Here is a 20601-nt window from a genome sequence, read left to right as displayed (position 1 = left end):
CAGACAGACAGACACACACACACACAGACACACACGCACACACGCACTCACAGGTTTGTATGTAAAACTATCTGTTGTCTTACCTTTTGTTGCAACATCTCTATGTTTTGATCTCCTTGTTGGTCCTGTAACATACATGTAGTACATGATCATTTAGTATATAATCATAAATTAATTATGTTGTCACTTTCAGTAATATGAAGACAAACAAACTAGATCTACACCAATTACATATATACTTACACACTGGAAAAAGTGTTTATTTTTTCATTTAATTCATTTTTTTATACTCACTGTGCTCAAGTTTTGTTCTCTGGAATCTGAACCTTCCAATTGATCAGCTCAGCTGCAAAGTTTTGATTGGGCAAATGTATAGCACAGGGTGCTTTTATATACTGGCAAATGATAGAAGTATGGCATGAGAGCCAACTGGTCATGCAAGTTTGGAAGGTGTAACATGATGAAATCACCAGTGGTGTCAAAGCTCTGTCAAGGACACGCCTCAGATAATAATAAGTCCTTAATGTCCTGTTGTACTGGCAAATACCATCCATGTCTCAAAATATTTTCACTTTCCTCTTTCTGTACAGGGCTTACTTTAGATTTGGTTAGAATGTGAACATCTAAGTTCGATAAGATTTTCAATAAGATAACATTTATTTACAGATCCCTCCATTATGCTGTATGTCTCTGGGTTTCATTGCGTAACAGTGCGCTTGTATTGCATTTTGTCTCGCCTAAGAGTCTTTCACAATTTAATCTCAGAGTTTCACACTACTATGTGAAAAATTATGTTTTCTATGAGGTGGTCTCTTCAAAGACAACCTTAGCGATATTAAAAAATCAGTTTTTGGTTGTCTAGTTGCAACCCATTAGCTGAATGAATCACAGTTATTTTATTCATGATATTATTTACAAACATATTCCATTAACTTTTCATGTGATTCTTTTCTTGTAACGTTTTCTGTTGAGCGGCATCACTGAACTGCTGCCAAACTTACTACTACTGTGAGAACATGCTTTTCAGTTCTGAGGGAGATTGTCAATTTATGTCATTAAGAACAGAGGCTTGACAAATGATAGATTAGCACATGGTTAATTCCCATTCAAAGACTCTGAAACAAGTTTTGAAATGAGTCAGTGGTCATATTGACATTGGCATTACGAGTCAGTGGTGATGTTGACATTGGCTTGGTGAGTTTTTTTTTATTTTATTCTGAGTCAAATTAATTGGCCTTCATTGTACCAATTCAGTTTGGGCCAAATTGTTAGGGTCTCCAGTGCTTTGGCTGACAAGCTTATGCCTGTCCTCTATTTACTTTGAACTGATTTAAATTCAGACAGTTTCCACAGGAACATGCATCACTCTTGCCTCCACATGTGTGTTGAGCTTGGTGCTCAGGTGCCACTACAGATTGACTGGCTTCATGGAGTTGTTAGTTAGTGTTTCACTGGAGATAAACCTAATTCAAAAGGCCAATCTGCACACAACCATAACTGTCAAACGTGCTTTTTGTCGTCTAATGAACGATGCTAAAATGCAGTCAGACTTGATTAGTCTTAATGTCTTGTGCCAACCCATTTCAGGTTTACGATCCAGTCTAAGTTCCAGAACCAAATACTTGTTTTAGGAGTGAACTTCATTCAACAAGTGAAAGGCATGATGTCAGTCCTTAAACGTGTATCTGTATCTGTACTAAAGCAAGGTGTGAGAGAAAGTTCTCATGGATTTCGATATGTTGTCACATAATGTAATTTATAATGAATTAATTAATTTACAGATCAATTAAATTAGTTGTCTATTGGTTGCAAGGTTCTAACTTTTTCTGAGTAGCCTTTAATTGCAAACTATTGTAAAACTATTATATTCATTTTGTAAATTTGTTGTTTTCCTGACTTGATTAAATTGACAACATTAAATAAAGTATGACAAAGCGTAGTGCGCTGCACCTGGTGCCTCCACGGGTGCTTTTTGGCAAAAGAGATAATATGTTGTCAAAATAGAAGAAGACAGCCAAGGTACTCACGTTGTAAAACTAAAACGCCTTTATTCTAATGGGCTCAAAACTTATTTAAAAATGCATCTACATGTTTTGGCTACTCTGAGCCTTCATTGGAGTGCTCTCTCTCTGACACACACAACACTATGGCTGCAACCAGGTAAAACAGTTGAGTAATGGGTATGACTATGAATCAGTTGTCTAATGGCTAATCAGTTGTTGTGCAGATGGCTATGAATCAGCTGTCTAACGGCTAATTAGCCATTATGCAGATCCCCAGCCGATCAGCACCACAACCCCAAGTCCACCAATAAACTCCCAGGAGGGAAAACCCAAAGAACAAGCAAAAATAAACCAATGACACCGATCAAAAAGAAATACAGATAACATGTACAAACATCTATCTATCTGTCTATCTGTCTATCTATCTATCTATCTATATATATATATATGTATATATATATATATATATATATACACATACACGCTTGTATACACAAAAAAGGTTAATTTGCTAAAATGGTGTAAAATGTACCGTACTTCTGTGTAATTGTTATGTGCGGAGCACCGTGCTTTTTTTTTTTTTTTCAGTGTGTGTGTGTGTTGTTTTGTCTGTGTCTTGTTGTTTCTCCCTCTCCCATCTCTGCTCTCCTAAAATAGGTACCCAGCTGCGGCGAGAGCCAGCTTCCAATCTTCATCTGGACTGTAGATGAAGACACCGCCTCCTCGTCCTGATCGATCAACCAGGGACGCAGTGCTACTTTCGCCTCTGCTAACCAGAGACGGGGAGCCTAAATTTAAAATAGCTGGATGTGTTCTGTTTAAGATTTTTGATCTCGTTGTGTTTCTCCTGTGTGCTTTTGTGAATATTTACAAACTTGCTTTGACTGTGTATTTTTGTTGTTGACTTTGTTACATGAAAATGAAATCACCAGCGGTTTCAAGGACACGCCTCAGATAATAATAAGTCCTTAATGTCCTGTTGTTCTGGCAAATACCATCCATGTCTCAAAATACTTTCACTTTCCTCTTTCTGTACAGGGCCTACTTTAGATTTGGTTAGAATGTGAACATCTAAGTTCGATAAGATTTTCAATAAGATAACATTTATTTACAGATCCCTCCATTATGCTGTATGTCTCTGGGTTTCATTGTGTAACAGTGCGCTTGTATTGCATTTTGTCTCGCCTAAGGGTCTTTCACAATTTAATCTCAGAGTTTACTACTACTATGTGAAAAATTATGTTTTCTATGAGGTGGTCCCTTCAAAGACAACCTTAGCGATATTGAAAAATCAGTTTTTGGCTGTCCAGTTGCAACCCATTAGCTGAATGAATCACAGTTATTTTATTCATGATATTATTTACAAACATATTCCATTAACTTTTCATGTGATTCTTTTCTTGTAACGTTTTCTGTTGAGCGCCATCACTGAAGTTAACTGCTGCCAAACTTACTACTAGTGTGAGAACATACTTTTCAGTTCTGAGGGAGATTGTCAATTTATGTCATTAAGAACAGAGGCTTGACAAATGATAAATTAGCACATGGTTAATTCCCATTCAAAGACTCTGAAACAAGTTTTGAAATGAGTCAGTGGTCATATTGACATTGGCGTTATGAATCAGTGGTGATGTTGACATTGGCTTGGTGAGTTTTTTTAGCTTTATTCTGAGTCAAATAAATTGGCCTTCATTGTACCAATTCAGTTTGGGCCAAACTGTTAGGGTCTCCAGTGCTTTGGCTGACAGGCTTATGCCTGTCCTCAGTTTACTTTGAACTGATTTAAATTCAGACAATTTCCACTGGAAAATGCATCACTCTTGCCTCCACATGTGTGTTGAGCTTGGTGCTCAGGTGCCACTACAGATTGACTGGCTTCATGGAGTTGTTAGTGTCTCACTGGAGATATAACTAATTCAAAAGGCCAATCTGCACACGACCGTAACTGTCAAACGTGCTTTTGTCGTCTGAGGTACATAAGTGAACACGACTGTCAGACCTGCCCAGAGATGATGGACTCAAACGATAATGGCCACATGTTCTCTTTGTATGCCTGTCCACTGAACTTGTCTAAGTCATAAAACAAAGTCATCATATCTAGTGTCTGTGACCGCACTACCCTTCATGTCTCCCTTTGTGCTTGTCTCATAGTCTTTATAAAGCTTATGAGGGAATGTACTCTTGCTTGATCAGGTGATGCAGGAGACTGTTTTGAATACATTGTGTTTTGCATCCGTGTTTATGCCTAATGAACAATGCTGAAATGCAGTCAGACTTGATCTGTCTTAATGCCTTGTACCAACCCATCTCAGATTTTCAACCCAGTCTGTTCCAGAACAATACTTGTTTTATAAGTGAACTTAATTTGACAAGTGAAAGTCATGAAGTCACTCCTCAAATGTGTATCTGTATTAAAGCAATGTGTGAAAGAAGGTAATTAGCTCCATATATTCAGACATGTTTCAATATGTTGTCACATAATGTAATTTACAATGAATTAAATTACAGATCAATTAAATTAGATAGTCTATAGGTTGCTAGGATCCAACTTTTTGAGTTACCTTTAATTACAGACCATTGTATACCTATTCTATTTATTTTGGAAATTTGTTTTCCTGATCTGATTAACCCCTCCTGGAATCGCAACCTTATCGTGGTGGAGGGGTTTGTGAGTCCCTGTGATCCTGGGAGCTGTGCTGCCTGGAGCATTAAGCTCCTGGTAGGGTCACCCAAGGCAGAGAGGTCCCAGGTTAGGGGCCAGACAAAAAGCGATTCAGAAGAGCCCTTATGAACAGCACACACGAAGATACAGGCACCTCGCCCAGAATAGGGAGACCGGGGCCACCTCCTGGAGCCAGGCCTTGGAGGGGAGCTCGTCGGCGAGCACCTGGTGGCTGGACCTGCCACGGGGTCCGGCCGGGCTCAGCCCGAACGAGCAACGTGGGGCTGCCCTCTCGTGGGCCCACCACCTGCGAGGGGAGAAATAGGGGCCGGGTGCGATGCCACACGGGTGGCAGGATGGGGCGAGGGCCCCAGCGGACTGGACTTACGGTACAGAAACTGGCTTTTGGTACGTGGAATGTCACCTCTCTGGGGGGGAAGGAGCCGGAACTTGTGCGGGAGGTGGAGCGATACCAACTAGATATAGTTGGGCTCACTTCTACGCACAGTCTTGGCTCTGGAACCAAACTCCTGGATGGGGGCTGGACTTTGTCCTTCTCTGGAGTTGCCTGGGGCGAGAGGCGGCGGGCAGGTGTGGGGTTACTTGTTAGCCCCCGACTGAGCGCCGCCGTGGTGGAGTTTATCCCGGTGAACGAAAGGGTTGCCTCACTGCGCCTTCGGGTTGCAGGGGGGAAATCTCTGACTGTCGTGACGGCATACGCGCCGAACGGCAGCTCAGAGTACCCAGCCTTCCTAGATACACTGGAAAGTGTTCTAGTGAAGACACCATCTGGGGACTCTGTAGTTCTACTGGGAGACTTCAATGCTCACGTTGGCAATGATGGAGAGACTTGGAGGGGAGTGATTGGGAGGAACGGCCTACCTGATCTGAACCCGAGTGGTGCTTTGTTATTGGACCTCTGTGCGAGTCATGGATTGTCCATAACGAACACCATGTTCGAGCATAAGGTAGCTCATAAGTGTACCTGGTACCAGAGCTCCTTAGGCCAACGGTCGATGATCGACTTTGTAGTTGTCTCATCAGACCTGCGGCCGTATGTGCTGGACACTCGGGTGAAGAGAGGGGCAGAGTTGTCAACCGATCACCACCTGGTGGTGAGTTGGATCAGATGGCGGGGGAGGCTGCCAGACAGACCTGGTAAACCCAAGCGCATAGTGAGGGTGAACTGGGAACGGCTGGCTGAGGACCCTGTATGAAAGATCTTCAACTCACACCTCCGGAGGAGCTTCTCCCTGATCCCGAGGGAGGCTGGGGACATGGAGTCTGAATGGACCCTGTTCAGAGCCTCCGTTGTTGAAGCGGCAGCTTTGAGCTGTGGCCAGACGGTTGTTGGTGCCTGTCGTGGGGGCAACCCAAGGACCCGGTGGTGGACGCCACCGGTGAGGGAAGCCGTCAGGCTGAAGAAGGAGGCCTTCCGGGCTTGGCTAGCACGGGGGACTCCGGAATTGGCTGAGAGGTACCGGCATGCCAAAAGGGCAGCAGCGACGGCTGTCATGGAAGCAAAAACTCGGGTATGGGAGGAGTTTGGGGAGGCCATGGAAAAGGACTTTCGGTTGGCCTCAAAGAGGTTCTGGCAAACCGTCAGGCGACTCAGGAAGGGCAGGCAGGGCCTCGTCCAGGCTGTTCTCAGCAGGGACGGGGAGGTCCTGACCTCAACTGAGGATGTGGTCGGACGGTGGAAGGAACACTTTGAGGAGCTCCTAAATCCGACTGACACGCCCTCCATAGAGGAGGCAGGGCCAGAAGATTCAGGAGGGTCGTCAGCCATCTCTCTGGCAGAGGTCACTGAGGCAGTTAGAAAACTCCACAGTGGCAAGGCGCCAGGGGTGGATGAGATCCGCCCTGAAATGCTGAAGGCTTTGGATGTTGTTGGGCTGTCATGGCTGACACGCCTCTTCAACGTCGCGTGGGAGTCAGGGACAGTGCCTGTGGAGTGGCAGACGGGGGTGGTGGTCCCCATTTTTAAAAAAGGGGACCGGAGAGTGTGCTCCAACTATCGGGGTATCACACTACTCAGCCTCCCTGGGAAAGCCTATTCTAGGGTATTGGAAAGGAGACTGCGGCCGATTGTCGAACCTCGGATACAGGAGGAACAATGTGGATTCCGTCCTGGTCGTGGAACAACGGACCAGCTGTTCACCCTTGCACGGATACTGGAGGGATCATGGGAATTTGCCAATCCAGTCTACATGTGTTTTGTGGACCTGGAGAAGGCTTACGATCGTGTCCCCCGGGGTGTCCTGTGGGGGGTACTGCGGGAGTATGGGGTGCCAGGTTCGCTGCTGCGAGCCATTCGGTCCCTGTACAGCCGCAGTGAGAGCTGTGTCCGTATTCTCGGCACAAAGTCAGACTCATTCCCAGTGAGTGTTGGACTCCGCCAGGGCTGTACCTTGTCTCCGATCTTGTTCTTAATTTTCATGGACAGGATCTCAAGGCGCAGTCGGGGTGAGGAGGGTGTCCAGTACGGTGGCCTTAGGATTGCGTCTCTGCTTTTTGCAGATGATGTGGTTCTATTGGCCTCATCAAACTGTGACCTCCAGCACGCATTGGGGCGGTTTGCAGCCGAGTGTGGATGAGGATCAGCACCTCCAAGTCCGAGGCCATGGTCCTATGCCGGAAAAAGGTGGCTTGCCCCCTCCGAGTTGGGACTGAGTTCCTGCCTCAGGTGGAGGAGTTCAAGTATCTTGGGGTCTTGTTCACGAGTGAGGGTAAAATGGAGCGGGAGATCGACAGGCGGATCGGGGCGGCGGCGGCAGTCATGCGGTCGTTGTACCGGACCGTCGTGGTGAAGAAGGAGCTGAGTCAGAAGGCAAGGCTCTCAATTTACCAGTCGATCTTTGTTCCAACCCTCACCTATGGTCACGAACTTTGGGTAGTGACCGAAAGAATGAGATCGCGGATACAAGCGGCGGAAATGAGCTTCATCCGCAGGGTGGTTGGGCGCACCCTTAGGGATAGGGTGAGGAGCTCGGACACCCGGGAGGAGCTTGGAGTAGAGCCGCTGCTCCTCCGCATTGAAAGGAGTCAGTTGAGGTGGTTCGGGCATCTCGTCAGGATGCCTCCTGGGCGCCTCCCTATGGAGGTGTTCCGGGCGCGACCAACTGGGAGGAGACCCCGGGGAAGACCCAGGACACGTTGGGAGAAATATATATCTCGGCTGGCCTGGGAACGCCTTGGGATCCCCCAGGAGGAGCTGGTGGATGTAGCCGGGGAAAGGGATGTCTGGGCGACCCTCCTCAGCCTGCTACCACCGCGACCCGGTCCCGGATAAGCGGGAGAAAATGGATGGATGGATGGATGGATGATCTGATTAAACGGCAGACATGAAATAAAGTATGTTTGAAAATACAACATTGCTGCACTACTGATATTTCTCAAGTATTTGCATATTTTGAGGTAAAGTTCATTTTACTCCAACCATTTATGTCTTAATTTATGAATGTGCCCATCTGTGTCCGCTAATTTATCTATCAGTAAGTCAGATAATAAATGTTTCAGGGGGACCATTTGATGAGAGCTATGAAATTTGCATTGGGATGCAAGTACTTCCTTGATTCCTTGTAGCATGCAAAAGCATGCAAAACCTAAATTATAAATACAGCTAAATTTATGTAGACATTAATCTCATTTACTGAGAAATGACACTCCCAAAAAATGACACATACTAGACTATTCTCCTTTCGCAGACCAGTGTCTGAGAGGTGATTCAAGCATACCCTTGAGGTTGGGCAGAACTAGTGAGAACAGCACAAGATAATTCCATGCACAGTTGAAGACATACAGGCATAACTCACTCACTACACACAGCAGAGGTGCCCTGAGGTGAGATATGATATGAGTATGAGAGATACTAGTGAGTACAGAACTACTTATACCTCTTCAACGATGAAAGGATTTCCTCCTAATTTATCACCTAACAAAAGGAACGTTGCACTTACATAGATTTGAGATGGAGACTCCACTTATCACCTGGTGCTGTTTAGGCTTTGATTTTTTAGAGGGTTTTTTTGGATCAGACTCATTATGGCTCAACCTTTGGTATGGCTTGGCAGAAAGCATGCTGATCCCATCTGGAATTCCAAGGAATTATTCTATCAGTCCCTAAAATCTATGCTATACCATGCAGGATTTTGTTTTGAGACTGAGTCAGATACTGATCCCCTCTTGCTTACAACTCCCTCAGTTTTCGTTAGTTCAGGCCATCGGCAAGACACCCATTGTTACTACTGAAAGAGAAGTGATTACAGATCGATCCTCCGATCTACCATGTCAGTTCTTCTTGTAACTTGTTATATGTGAACTTGCAAAGGACAAATCTGAGAAAGCCCTAGATAATACAGACATCCTGGTATGAACCCAATATTCACATTTAGTACTGAGTCTTCGTACTGCTGCTCACTGTTGGGTCTTCGTTCCAGGCCTGGTTTTGTGGCCCTTCCATTTTCTATTGAAAGGCAATGAGCTGGGTTGTTCTATAATCACTCCAATATACCAATGACACTAGTTTGTCAACTTATCTGCCCCCTGTGTGAATACACCAGTACTTGGGCTGTGATGCACAAAATGAGGCAAGAGTGTGTGGCCCAGCTTTATTTCCCTGAAGTCATCTGTGACTGTGCACTGAGTTCTGCCACTCTGACAATCATGCGTGTTACAGGTTTTTGTGAAAGGATGTCATGTTGTGTAAAAGAGGCTGGATGCAAGTGCAGGTCAGTGTTCTTTTAATTTACAACAAACATAACAAACACTTTTAGCTCTCTGAATATGCGTTAATCAACACCCTCCATGTTATGGCAAAAAGCCGAGAGAGAGAAGTTGACCATTGCAGCAGTAACCGTGTTCATGTCTGATGTACAGTCTCGTTGATTTGTGCAGGTAGATACATTTCTGTCTTTAGCTCTGGCTCGTAAGCGAGGGAGCTCATAGCCAACCCAATCCACATTTGTTTTAGGATTAATGTTTGACTCCCTGTTATGATGTCACTCCATACTACTAACCTATCTTACGCCTAGAACGCAAGAAACTTAACTTGATAATGCTTAGAAGGGCGAAGCTTACACTGGCTGTGCAATGTCCATCCATCCATCCATTTTCTCCCGCTTATCCAGGACCGGGTCGCGGTGGCAGCAGGCTGAGGAGGGTCGCCCAGACATCCTTTTCCCCGTCTACATCCACCAGCTCCTCCTGGGGGATCCCAAGGCGTTCCCAGGCCAGCCGAGATATATATTTCTCCCAACGTGTCCTGGGTCTTCCCCGGGGTCTCCTCCCAGTTGGTCGCGCCCGGAACACCTCCATAGGGAGGCGCCCAGGAGGCATCCTGACGAGATGCCCGAACCACCTCAACTGACTCCTTTCAATGCGGAGGAGCAGCGGCTCTACTCCAAGCTCCTCCCAGGTGTCCGAGCTCCTCACCCTATCCCTAAGGGTGCGCCCAACCACCCTGCGGATGAAGCTCATTTCCGCCGCTTGTATCCGCGATCTCATTCTTTCGGTCACTACCCAAAGTTCGTGACCATAGGTGAGGGTTGGAACAAAGATCGACTGGTAAATTGAGAGCCTTGCCTTCTGACTCAGCTCCTTCTTCACCACGACGGTCCGGTACAACGACCGCATGACTGCCGCCGCCGCCCCGATCCGCCTGTCGATCTCCCGCTCCATTTTACCCTCACTCGTGAACAAGACCCCAAGATACTTGAACTCCTCCACCTGAGGCAGGAACTCAGTCCCAACTCGGAGGGGGCAAGCCACCTTTTTCCGGCATAGGACCATGGCCTCGGACTTGGAGGTGCTGATCCTCATCCCGACCGCTTCACACTCGGCTGCAAACCGCCCCAATGCGTGCTGGAGGTCACAGTTTGATGAGGCCAATAGAACCACATCATCTGCAAAAAGCAGAGACGCAATCCTAAGGCCACCGTACTGGACACCCTCCTCACCCCGACTGCGCCTTGAGATCCTGTCCATGAAAATTAAGAACAAGATCGGAGACAAGGTACAGCCCTGGCGGAGTCCAACACTCACTGGGAATGAGTCTGACTTTGTGCCGAGAATACGGACACAGCTCTCACTGCGGCTGTACAGGGACCGAATGGCTCGCAGCAGCGAACCTGGCACCCCATACTCCCGCAGTACCCCCCACAGGACACCCCGGGGGACACGATCGTAAGCCTTCTCCAGGTCCACAAAACACATGTAGACTGGATTGGCAAATTCCCATGATCCCTCCAGTATCCGTGCGAGGGTGAACAGCTGGTCCGTTGTTCCACGGCCAGGACGGAATCCACATTGTTCCTCCTGTATCCGAGGTTCGACAATCGGCCGCAGTCTCCTTTCCAATACCCTAGAGTAGGCTTTCCCAGGGAGGCTGAGTAGCGTGATACCCCGATAGTTGGAGCACACTCTCCGGTCCCCTTTTTTAAAAATGGGGACCACCACCCCCGTCTGCCACTCCACAGGCACTGTCCCTGACTCCCACGCGACGTTGAAGAGGCGTGTCAGCCATGACAGCCCAACAACATCCAAAGCCTTCAGCATTTCAGGGCGGATCTCATCCACCCCTGGCGCCTTGCCACTGTGGAGTTTTCTAACTGCCTCAGTGACCTCTGCCAGAGAGATGGGTGACGACCCCCCTGAATCTTCTGGCCCTGCCTCCTCTATGGAGGGCGTGTCAGTCGGATTTAGGAGCTCCTCAAAGTGTTCCTTCCACCGTCCGACCACATCCTCAGTTGAGGTCAGGACCTCCCCGTCCCTGCTGAGAACAGCCTGGACGAGGCCCTGCCTGCCCTTCCTGAGTCGCCTGACGGTTTGCCAGAACCTCTTTGAGGCCAACCGAAAGTCCTTTTCCATGGCCTCCCCAAACTCCTCCCATACCCGAGTTTTTGCTTCCATGACAGCCGTCGCTGCTGCCCTTTTGGCATGCCGGTACCTCTCAGCCAATTCCGGAGTCCCCCGTGCTAGCCAAGCCCGGAAGGCCTCCTTCTTCAGCCTGACGGCTTCCCTCACCGGTGGCGTCCACCACCGGGTCCTTGGGTTGCCCCCACGACAGGCACCAACAACCGTCTGGCCACAGCTCAAAGCTGCCGCTTCAACAACGGAGGCTCTGAACAGGGTCCATTCAGACTCCATGTCCCCAGCCTCCCTCGGGATCAGGGAGAAGCTCCTCCGGAGGTGTGAGTTGAAGATCTTTCATACAGGGTCCTCAGCCAGCCGTTCCCAGTTCACCCTCACTATGCGCTTGGGTTTACCAGGTCTGTCTGGCAGCCTCCCCCGCCATCTGATCCAACTCACCACCAGGTGGTGATCGGTTGACAACTCTGCCCCTCTCTTCACCCGAGTGTCCAGCACATACGGCCGCAGGTCTGATGAGACAACTACAAAGTCGATCATCGACCGTTGGCCTAAGGAGCTCTGGTACCAGGTACACTTATGAGCTGCCTTATGCTCGAACATGGTGTTCGTTATGGACAATCCATGACTCGCACAGAAGTCCAATAACAAAGCACCACTCGGGTTCAGATCAGGTAGGCCGTTCCTCCCAATCACTCCCCTCCAAGTCTCTCCATCATTGCCAACGTGAGCATTGAAGTCTCCCAGTAGAACTACAGAGTCCCCAGATGGTGTCTTCACTAGAACACTTTCCAGTGTATCTAGGAAGGCTGGGTACTCTGAGCTGCCGTTCGGTGCGTACGCCGTCACGACAGTCAGAGATTTCCCCCCTGCAACCCGAAGGCGCAGTGAGGCAACCCTTTCGTTCACCGGGACAAACTCCACCACGGCGGTGCTCAGTCGGGGGCTAACAAGTAACCCCACACCTGCCCGCCGCCTCTCGCCCCAGGCAACTCCAGAGAAGGACAAAGTCCAGCCCCCATCCAGGAGTTTGGTTCCAGAGCCAAGACTGTGCGTAGAAGTGAGCCCAACTATATCTAGTTGGTATCGCTCCACCTCCCGCACAAGTTCCGGCTCCTTCCCCCCCAGAGAGGTGACATTCCACGTACCAAAAGCCAGTTTCTGTACCGTAAGTCCAGTCCGCTGGGGCCCTCGCCCCATCCTGCCACCCGTGTGGCATCGCACCCAGCCCCTATTTCTCCCCTCGCAGGTGGTGGGCCCACGAGAGGGCAGCCCCACGTTGCTCGTTCGGGCTGAGCCCGGCCGGACCCCGTGGCAGGTCCAGCCACCAGGCGCTCGCCGACGAGCTCCCCTCCCAGGCCTGGCTCCAGGAGGTGGCCCCGGTCTCCCTATTCCGGGCGAGGTGCCTGTATCTTTGTGATCGCTGTTCATAAGGGCTCTTCTGAATCGCTTTTTGTCTGGCCCCTAACCTGGGACCTCTCTGCCTTGGGTGACCCTACCAGGAGCTAAATGCTCCAGGCAGCACAGCTCCCATGATCACAGGGACTCACAAACCCCTCCACCACGATAAGGTTGCGATTCCAGGAGGAGGCTGTGCAATGTATTTTGTTGATTTGGGAAATCGCATGTTGGCAAACACACCTGGACACCTGGCATGACAAACAGTCAAGAGTTGTCATAACCTATGTCTGCATTTATTCTGTAACATTTGTTTATCTATACAAACCTACCTAACCATCCCATCACTCATTTTTCTAAACTCGACAAGTTAGCATTACCTTTGTGTTCACACACAGGCTACTTCGACTACATATGATGCAGTCTTCTTAATCTGAAAAAACAAACCTATCAGTAGCATACAGCAGAGTGTCTGAACCCACTGAAAAAACCAAAAGCTCTCACAAACCAAATTATCATTCTGGAAAAGTTAAGAATCAAATACGACTCGGAGGATCTAGAATTGCATTTGATGCTTTACTTTCCAGAGCGAAAGGCTTTTTCGTAAGAGTCTAGCTCTTCAGCTTCAGAATCTGCATTTTGACAGTTTTGACTGCATCAAATTCAAAATCACGAAATCGCAGTGTGGCATACGCTATAGTATCCAGGTAAAGACACTGCCTTTAAGCTTCCCGTTTCTGTCTCAAACTGTGGTGCATTTAGCTGCCAGAATTAAGAAACTCTCCAGGTAACCTTTGTAAACAGTCCATCTCTACCATATTCTGGAAATCTTGTTTTGCATGTCGTCATGCTCCTGTCTTCCTTGGCTTACTTGGTCCTGGGTTCCAGTGTTCTGCAAAAGATCCACTGCAGAGGAGGGATTTAGCCTTTTGCCCACCTCTGTTTTCATTGGTCTTTGCATATTGTAACTTTTGTTTATTTTGTATGTTTTGGAACCTTGGATTGAAGTTCTGTTAGCTGCTGTTCACTGTGACGTTTCCACCTGCCCCTTTTGACAATGACTGCAGTTGTGAATACTGCACAGTGCTATACATAGGTATACATATTAGTAAATAATAATCCAACTCTGTTACCTGTTTACTCCAGTGTTGTAGCTTCTTCTTTCTCGTCACCATGGCACACTCTGTTGTGGTCACTCACCGGTAGAAAAGTCCTAATAGATTTAGGGAGCTCATCTGGGATTTCTCTTTCTCCACTTTTGCAAGAGGTATTAAGTGGGTGTCTGAACATCTGTATTCCAGTGTTTGGTGAGTAGGTGAATTTGTTTTCTTTTTTTTTCTTTGTTCTTTGTGTTCAACTTTTGGATAGGTAGAATTTCCTGTCTGGGTTGTAAACCTTTGTCTCAGGGCACCATTTTGTTAGTTTGCTTTGTTATTCTGTCATTTTTATTTTTGTGGTACTCTCAGGTAGAGACTTTGTCTCTGGTGTCACTACATAACTGGAGTGGATGAGCTCAGTCAAAAGATAAGCCACTGCAAGCTTTTGTATTTAAAGTCGCACTGCACCTGCTGTGCCTCCTACACTAGGACATGTTCTAGGTGAGTGGCTGGCTAGAGAGTTAGGGGTCAAAAGGTATTCCTATGCAGTGATCCACCACTAGGGCTACTTCTCTCCTGCTCTTTTTTTATTATTATTATTATTATTGTTGTTGTTGTTTTGTACTGTTGACAGGTGCAAGCTGTTTATTCGTTGTTGCTAGCCCTGATGCGCTTTCCCACCACAAAATATTTTGGTGCTCCCAAAGGCCATTCTGTGCCAACAGATCTGCTGTTGTTCTCTGAGGCACATTTGTGAATGTGGATATGAGACCCACGTGGAGATGATGGACACAAATGAGAATGGCCTCATGTTGTCTCTGTACAGAAGTACATACAGTTCTGATAGAGGACAGTGATAAAATATACAAGGAAAACAGAGTAAAAACTTTCCAAATGATTCCAGTAACTAATTTTATCCATTTAAGCAATGTTAATCCATCAAAGACAATGATTGTTCAGGTGTCAGTTATTTAGAGAGTAAAGTGACTTTGCAGGGTATTGAGGTCAAGTCCAAGCTGAATCTGGACCTTGAACTTATCTAAGTCATAAAGCTTAGATAACTCTGTGACCGCACTACCCTTCATGTCTCCCTTTGTGCTTGTCTCATAGTCTTTATAAAGCTTATGAGGGAATGTACTCTTGCTTGATCAAGTGATACAGGAGCATTGTTTTGCTGGTCTCTCAAGCATGTAGCATGCAATGAAATCTGTTGGAAATGATATCATATGTTGTGTCTTGCATAGGCCTACTTGCTTATGTCCAGTGATCAGTAATGAAATGCAGTCAGGCTTGAATTGCTCAGGGCGTAGTACCAACACATTTCATGTTTACAATCCTGTTTAAGTTTCAGAACAAAATGTTTCATTGTGTCAGTGCCAGCCCTCAGGCCTGCCTTTGTGCTTGTTTCAGAGTCTTTACTAAGTTCATTAGGAAATTTACTCTCATTAAATCAGTCAACATGGGAGCATTGTTTTTTAGTAATGTGAATGAAAAACCGGTTTGTAAAGCATGTAGCAAACAATGAAAACTTCTGAAAATGGTAATTATATGTTGTGTTTTGCACACTTTGTTTATGTCTAATGAACAACAATGAAATGCTTGATTTGCCTGACTGCATTTCATCTTCCTTCCTTGTCTTCCTTGGCTTACTTTGTCCTAGGTTCCAGTGTCCTGCAAAAGAGCCACTCAAGAAGAGGGATTAGAGGTGTTTTGTTTCTGGAGATTTTTGTATCATTTATTCATTTATTTTGAAGAAAACTGTTTACTTTGATAAATGGTGCACAGCCTGTGCAGTCTAAGACTTCAACCACCTCAGTGAGTTTTATTGCATGAGTTCAAGAACTGTCTCCCTAAGCAGATAGTGAATCAGAAGGTTACTGTGCTGTCTGACACTATCGCTTAACTGACGAGCTCATTTTAACGCATGAGACAGCTTCCCCACTCAGCAGAGACTCAGATTGCAACTGCTACAAATGTTTCTAACGCCGCAAAAGTTAGTTTGCCCATCCCTTCCTCACCTGACTCTCATTAGTGTTTTTACAGCCATGGGCCAAATCATCTCATTACTCCCTGTCCTGCTCTACAGGACAACAGTGAAGCTTCAGCACAGACTGAGGTAAAGTAAGTTCATTCCTTTAGGCACATCTGATGTTTCATCCCTTTCTCTTTTTCTATTTACAGGTTATGGGTCCTTATCTGTACACAGGGTTGCCAAGCACCCCATTCACATCCTGAGAGAAATGGCCACTGCTCAATCTTTTATTTTAGGAAAGACCTTGCCCTTCTCTGAGGAAATGTATTGTAGGAGCAATGTCTTAATACAAGGGACTGAAGGTGACATAGTTCAGGTCCTCCTACACGCTGTGTATTTGTAGACCAATGACTTTTCTGGCTTAGTCAAGGTTGCTGTTCAGCTCCAGTTAATAATAGATTATGTTTTTTTTTCATTCTTGGTAATGATATTGCTGAAGATTACGTGTTACTTTACCTGAGGCTGTCTCCTAACCCAAGGTAGTTTCTAATGACAGTCTTGTTATATTTTTTTCCTCTGTGTTTTCAACTTTTGTGCAAGCACTTCAGCCTGAAGCTGTTCTTGATGTATTGGATTCTTTTTTACATAAGGACAGTTGTCCTGCCTCTTCTCTTGAGAATTCTGTTGTGTTGACATCCAAAGAGCTTAGTCAGCAAACTGATCTAGAGGTGCTGGTTTCATGGTGTAAACAGAGAACAACAAGTTTCAGCACAGAAGTCTGAACCGACCTTATCTCATTGTTTTACACCAACTGAACCCTAGTGAAGTGTCATCCTTACGACACAACCATCCTTTTGCTTGCCACCTTGGGGTGAGGAAGAGGAATCTGATATTTCAAGTGTTTAACTATCAAAAGTAAATGACAAATAATGAAAATAGTGTGATCCTTCCTTGTTTTATATGTTTTATATATGGTCAAAAAAGTCTTAAAAAATGTTAACAAAAGAAAGCCATCTTCTTTGTGTCAATCACGGAAAGGATGTTGGTGGTCAATTATTATTATTATCATCATCGTCATTATTATTATTATTATTACATCAGTGACTCCTTGAATACCTATAAGTCCAATTACAGTCACTCAAGTATGGGTGAAATAGCTACAACTTTACTAGATATATTAGCTAATTTAGTAACCTAAAGAACCATCACGCTCTGTCCCTCTCTGTCCCTCTGTTTATCTCGTTCCCCCCCCCCCCCCCCCCCCCCCCCCCCCCCCCCCCCCCCCCCCCCCCCCCCCCCCCCCCCCCCCCCCCCCCCCCCCCTCCAGTGGTCAGTGGTAGTTGAAGTCTTTATTTATTTCCTAGTTTCTTGGTTTAGTCCTGTTTTGGTTAAGTTCTATTTCTTCCTGTGTTTTGGTTTGGTCCTGTTAGTTCAATCATTGTTTTTACTTGTCTTTAGTTAGTTAAGCCCCAGTTAGCTTTGTAGAAATACTCCTTGGCTTCCCTGCTACTTTGTCTGGCTTTGTTTAATGTTTACCATGTATTACGGTTGATGTACATGCCTTTTTGAAATCCCTGAATCTACAGTCTGTAAGTTCTTTGAAGTTCTCTTTGTGATGTTTAATCTTAATAAAATAAAACCTGACCTGCAAATGCATCTAGTCTCTCTGAACAAGTGTGATAAGAACACACTGATACTGAGAAGGATTGGACTGATACCTCAAACATACTCATACTACCCACTGGTCTTCAATTCTACAATGGTTTGATTTGGGTAAAAATGGTTCTGATTATCTGGTTGCCAGTCTTCTTTCCAGCCTGTTCCTTCCAAGTTTAAGCATTGTGTCTGTGTGTCCTTTACACCAAGAAAAAGGTGAACCTTCTTTCTGCAACCTAAACAAAACGTTCAATACGCCCATCCGGCAGTACTTCTTCCCTGAGGCTGTGACCCTGCTGAACTCCACACTACAGTGCTAAGCATTATTGCACTCATTACTGAACTGTCTCAGTACTTTTATATTTGCACTGCTCATTTTTGCACTGGCTGAACCTCTCACATTGTTCAGATTACTATTATTTATATTATACATACAACCAGCTGTACATATTTTGTCTAAACTATAGGCAAAGGAGCAGATCTGGAGGGTTCTCGGGCATAGATTGTTTGGTGAACTGGGATGTTTGGATGCTGTCGCCCCCCCACTTTAACATGTTCACTCAGGTTTGTTGACTGTGGAGTGGGTGGCCGCCTTGTGTCCCAGAGTGCCATCATGTCCATATTACCTTCTAGCTCTCCCTTTTAGCTATGCTGTACTAGTTAGTCTTGCTGGAGTCCCTGCCTGCACTCGGCACACGATGTATATTTACCTCAACCATTATGTGGAAATGAACATCTAACAATGTGCCTCTCTCTCTCCCTCTCTCCCTCTCTCTCTCTCTCTCTCTCTCTCTCTCTGTCGAGCCACACATGCTACTCCTGAGACACCAGTGATCCTGACTCCTCCCGCCCTGTGGACTGATCCATCCTGGTGTCATCATCTTCCATCCCCCGTCAGCCTCCTGTCTACATCACCATCCCCTTTGTTCATGCCCCAATTTATTTTCAGCTGTAACTGCCCACGTGGTCGGCACCTATTGCACACCTGTCTGACCAAGGAGGGGTCTCCTCTCTCTGTGGTCCTCCTCAAGATTTCTCCCATTTTCCCATTTCCCTCTTGGGTTTTTGGGGAGTTTTTTCTTGCCCGCCATGAGGATTAAGTCAGGGGGTGCCGTCATATTTTGATTTGACTGTTGTGGCCTGTAAAGCCCCTTGAGACTATAAACAGTGATATTGGGCTCTAAATAAACTTGAACTTGAACTTGAACTTGAACTCATCATTACCTGGAAGGAGGCAAGTTTGAGGTCTTCACTGACCATAGTGCCTTATCCTAGGGATTCAGTTGTCCCACGACCAGCTCCAGGCTGGACCCTGAGGCTTCAGGAGTTTAATTTTGAGGTCCATTACAGCACAGGCTGCATGAACATCGTGCCAGATGCTCTGTGACAGGCAGTGGAGCCTGTGCTATCACCAGCTATCACTCTTACATGCCTGTCCATCCGACCGCCTGCACCTCTGATGTGCCAACCTCTCTGGCTGAGATAGCATGTGCACAAACCCAAGACCAGGAAGTCAGAGAGATGCAAACCAAGGAGACTACCTTGGGCAGGCAGACGGACTGCATTGGATGTGAAGTAATCCAGGATGAATATTCTGTCCCTTTGCGTGTGTGTCTTCTGTGCATGAATTGACAGATAGCTAAACACTCAGTACAGAGAGGCTTCAATGAAGACCCAGGCGCAGAAGTAAAGTTCAGTCGTCTTTACTTGTATGTCTTGTCACAGTTAAGAACATCTGCTACAGACAGAATGTAAAATGCAAATAATGCAAATAATGTAAAAAGAATGTTACAAATAAACGCTGTATAGCTTAGGCTATAATATGAACTACGGAATACTAAAACACTAACAACTGAGCTAGTGTAACAGTATGGCAAACACAGTGGTGAGCTGTTGATGTTACTCAGCATCACAAAGTGTATGCAGTCACTAAATATGCACACACACACAACTGATTACTATAGATGAACAATGCCAGTTACAAGCAAATCTTCTCCAAGGCTTTACACGAACAGAAGGAAAAAGATTTATCTGACAGAACTATGAAATGCCTTCTAGAGTAAATGCTGGAGACAAAATGGCAGAACAAAGTGTGATGTCACAAGTCACGTGCATGAGTTACACCAATGAGAAAGAGGCCGTCTCTTAAAGTAACCTCACTTAAGGCAGCCTTCCTTACTGCACTAGTAAATGACTGGTAGGAGGTGCTAAAACCCAGAATAATTAAGTATAATATGACAATGTCCTCTATAGGACAATACCTAGGTGGGGTTGAAATATCAACTGGTAGTGCCCAGGGAGCTGACCAATGCATGCCTCCACTACTTCCACAACAATCCACTAGGGGCACACTTGTGCAGGCTCAAATCCAGGCTGCCAGCTGTGTTTGGCTATGCTGTTCAGATACATCTTACTTTCTCTTTTACAGCTGAGAAAATTTGTCAAAAACTGAAATCTTGTCTCAGATGTAGTTTAATTTTTTAAGTTCTGTTGGTCTTATTTTGGAGTATATACTGCCAATCAACAGATCTTACCTGTCCAGGATGGGTTTTTGAACAGGGTTGTAAGTGACAAATTGTTAATCCAGATTATAACAATGTAATCCAAGTAGTGTAGTCTCATATTACAGTAGTTTCGATCATTTCTGACTTACAATATGAATACCATGGAATAATGTTTATTGCACAAATACTATTCTTTCCCATTGTGCCTTCGTTTCACTTTAACACACTGCTTCTCCACAGCACAGGCATTGGTTTTATCCCATCTTTATTGAATATGAGGACATAACAAATAAGAACCACACACACTTATAATCACTGTTCTTTTGAATGGCTAAACATGTATTAAATGTATTTTCATTTTTATAATTTCACCAAGGTAAATTAAATTCTGACTCATCAGTCCCCCAAGTAGTCATTGTGTGATTATCACCAAACATTTAAA

General features: G+C 45.8%; 1 protein-coding gene across 1 annotated transcript in view; it reads right to left on the bottom strand.

Moving 5' to 3' along the window:
- The window catches only part of LOC115825434 (deoxynucleoside triphosphate triphosphohydrolase SAMHD1-like), a 31920-nt gene extending 13005 nt beyond the window's left edge, over positions 1 to 18915 (bottom strand). The window contains exons 1-2 of the mRNA XM_030789268.1: positions 18880 to 18915; positions 2822 to 2907 (exon numbers count right to left, since the gene is read on the bottom strand). Of these exons, the coding sequence (XP_030645128.1) occupies positions 2822 to 2907; positions 18880 to 18915 (122 nt within the window). The remainder of the gene's footprint in view (positions 1 to 2821; positions 2908 to 18879) is intronic.
- Between the last annotated feature and the right edge of the window lie 1686 nt (positions 18916 to 20601).

Source organism: Chanos chanos, chromosome 12, assembly GCF_902362185.1.
Source record: "Chanos chanos chromosome 12, fChaCha1.1, whole genome shotgun sequence".
In the NCBI taxonomy this organism is placed as follows: domain Eukaryota; kingdom Metazoa; phylum Chordata; class Actinopteri; order Gonorynchiformes; family Chanidae; genus Chanos; species Chanos chanos.
The sequence above is the reverse complement of the archived record's forward strand: the minus strand, read 5'-3'. Positions and strand labels throughout refer to the sequence as shown.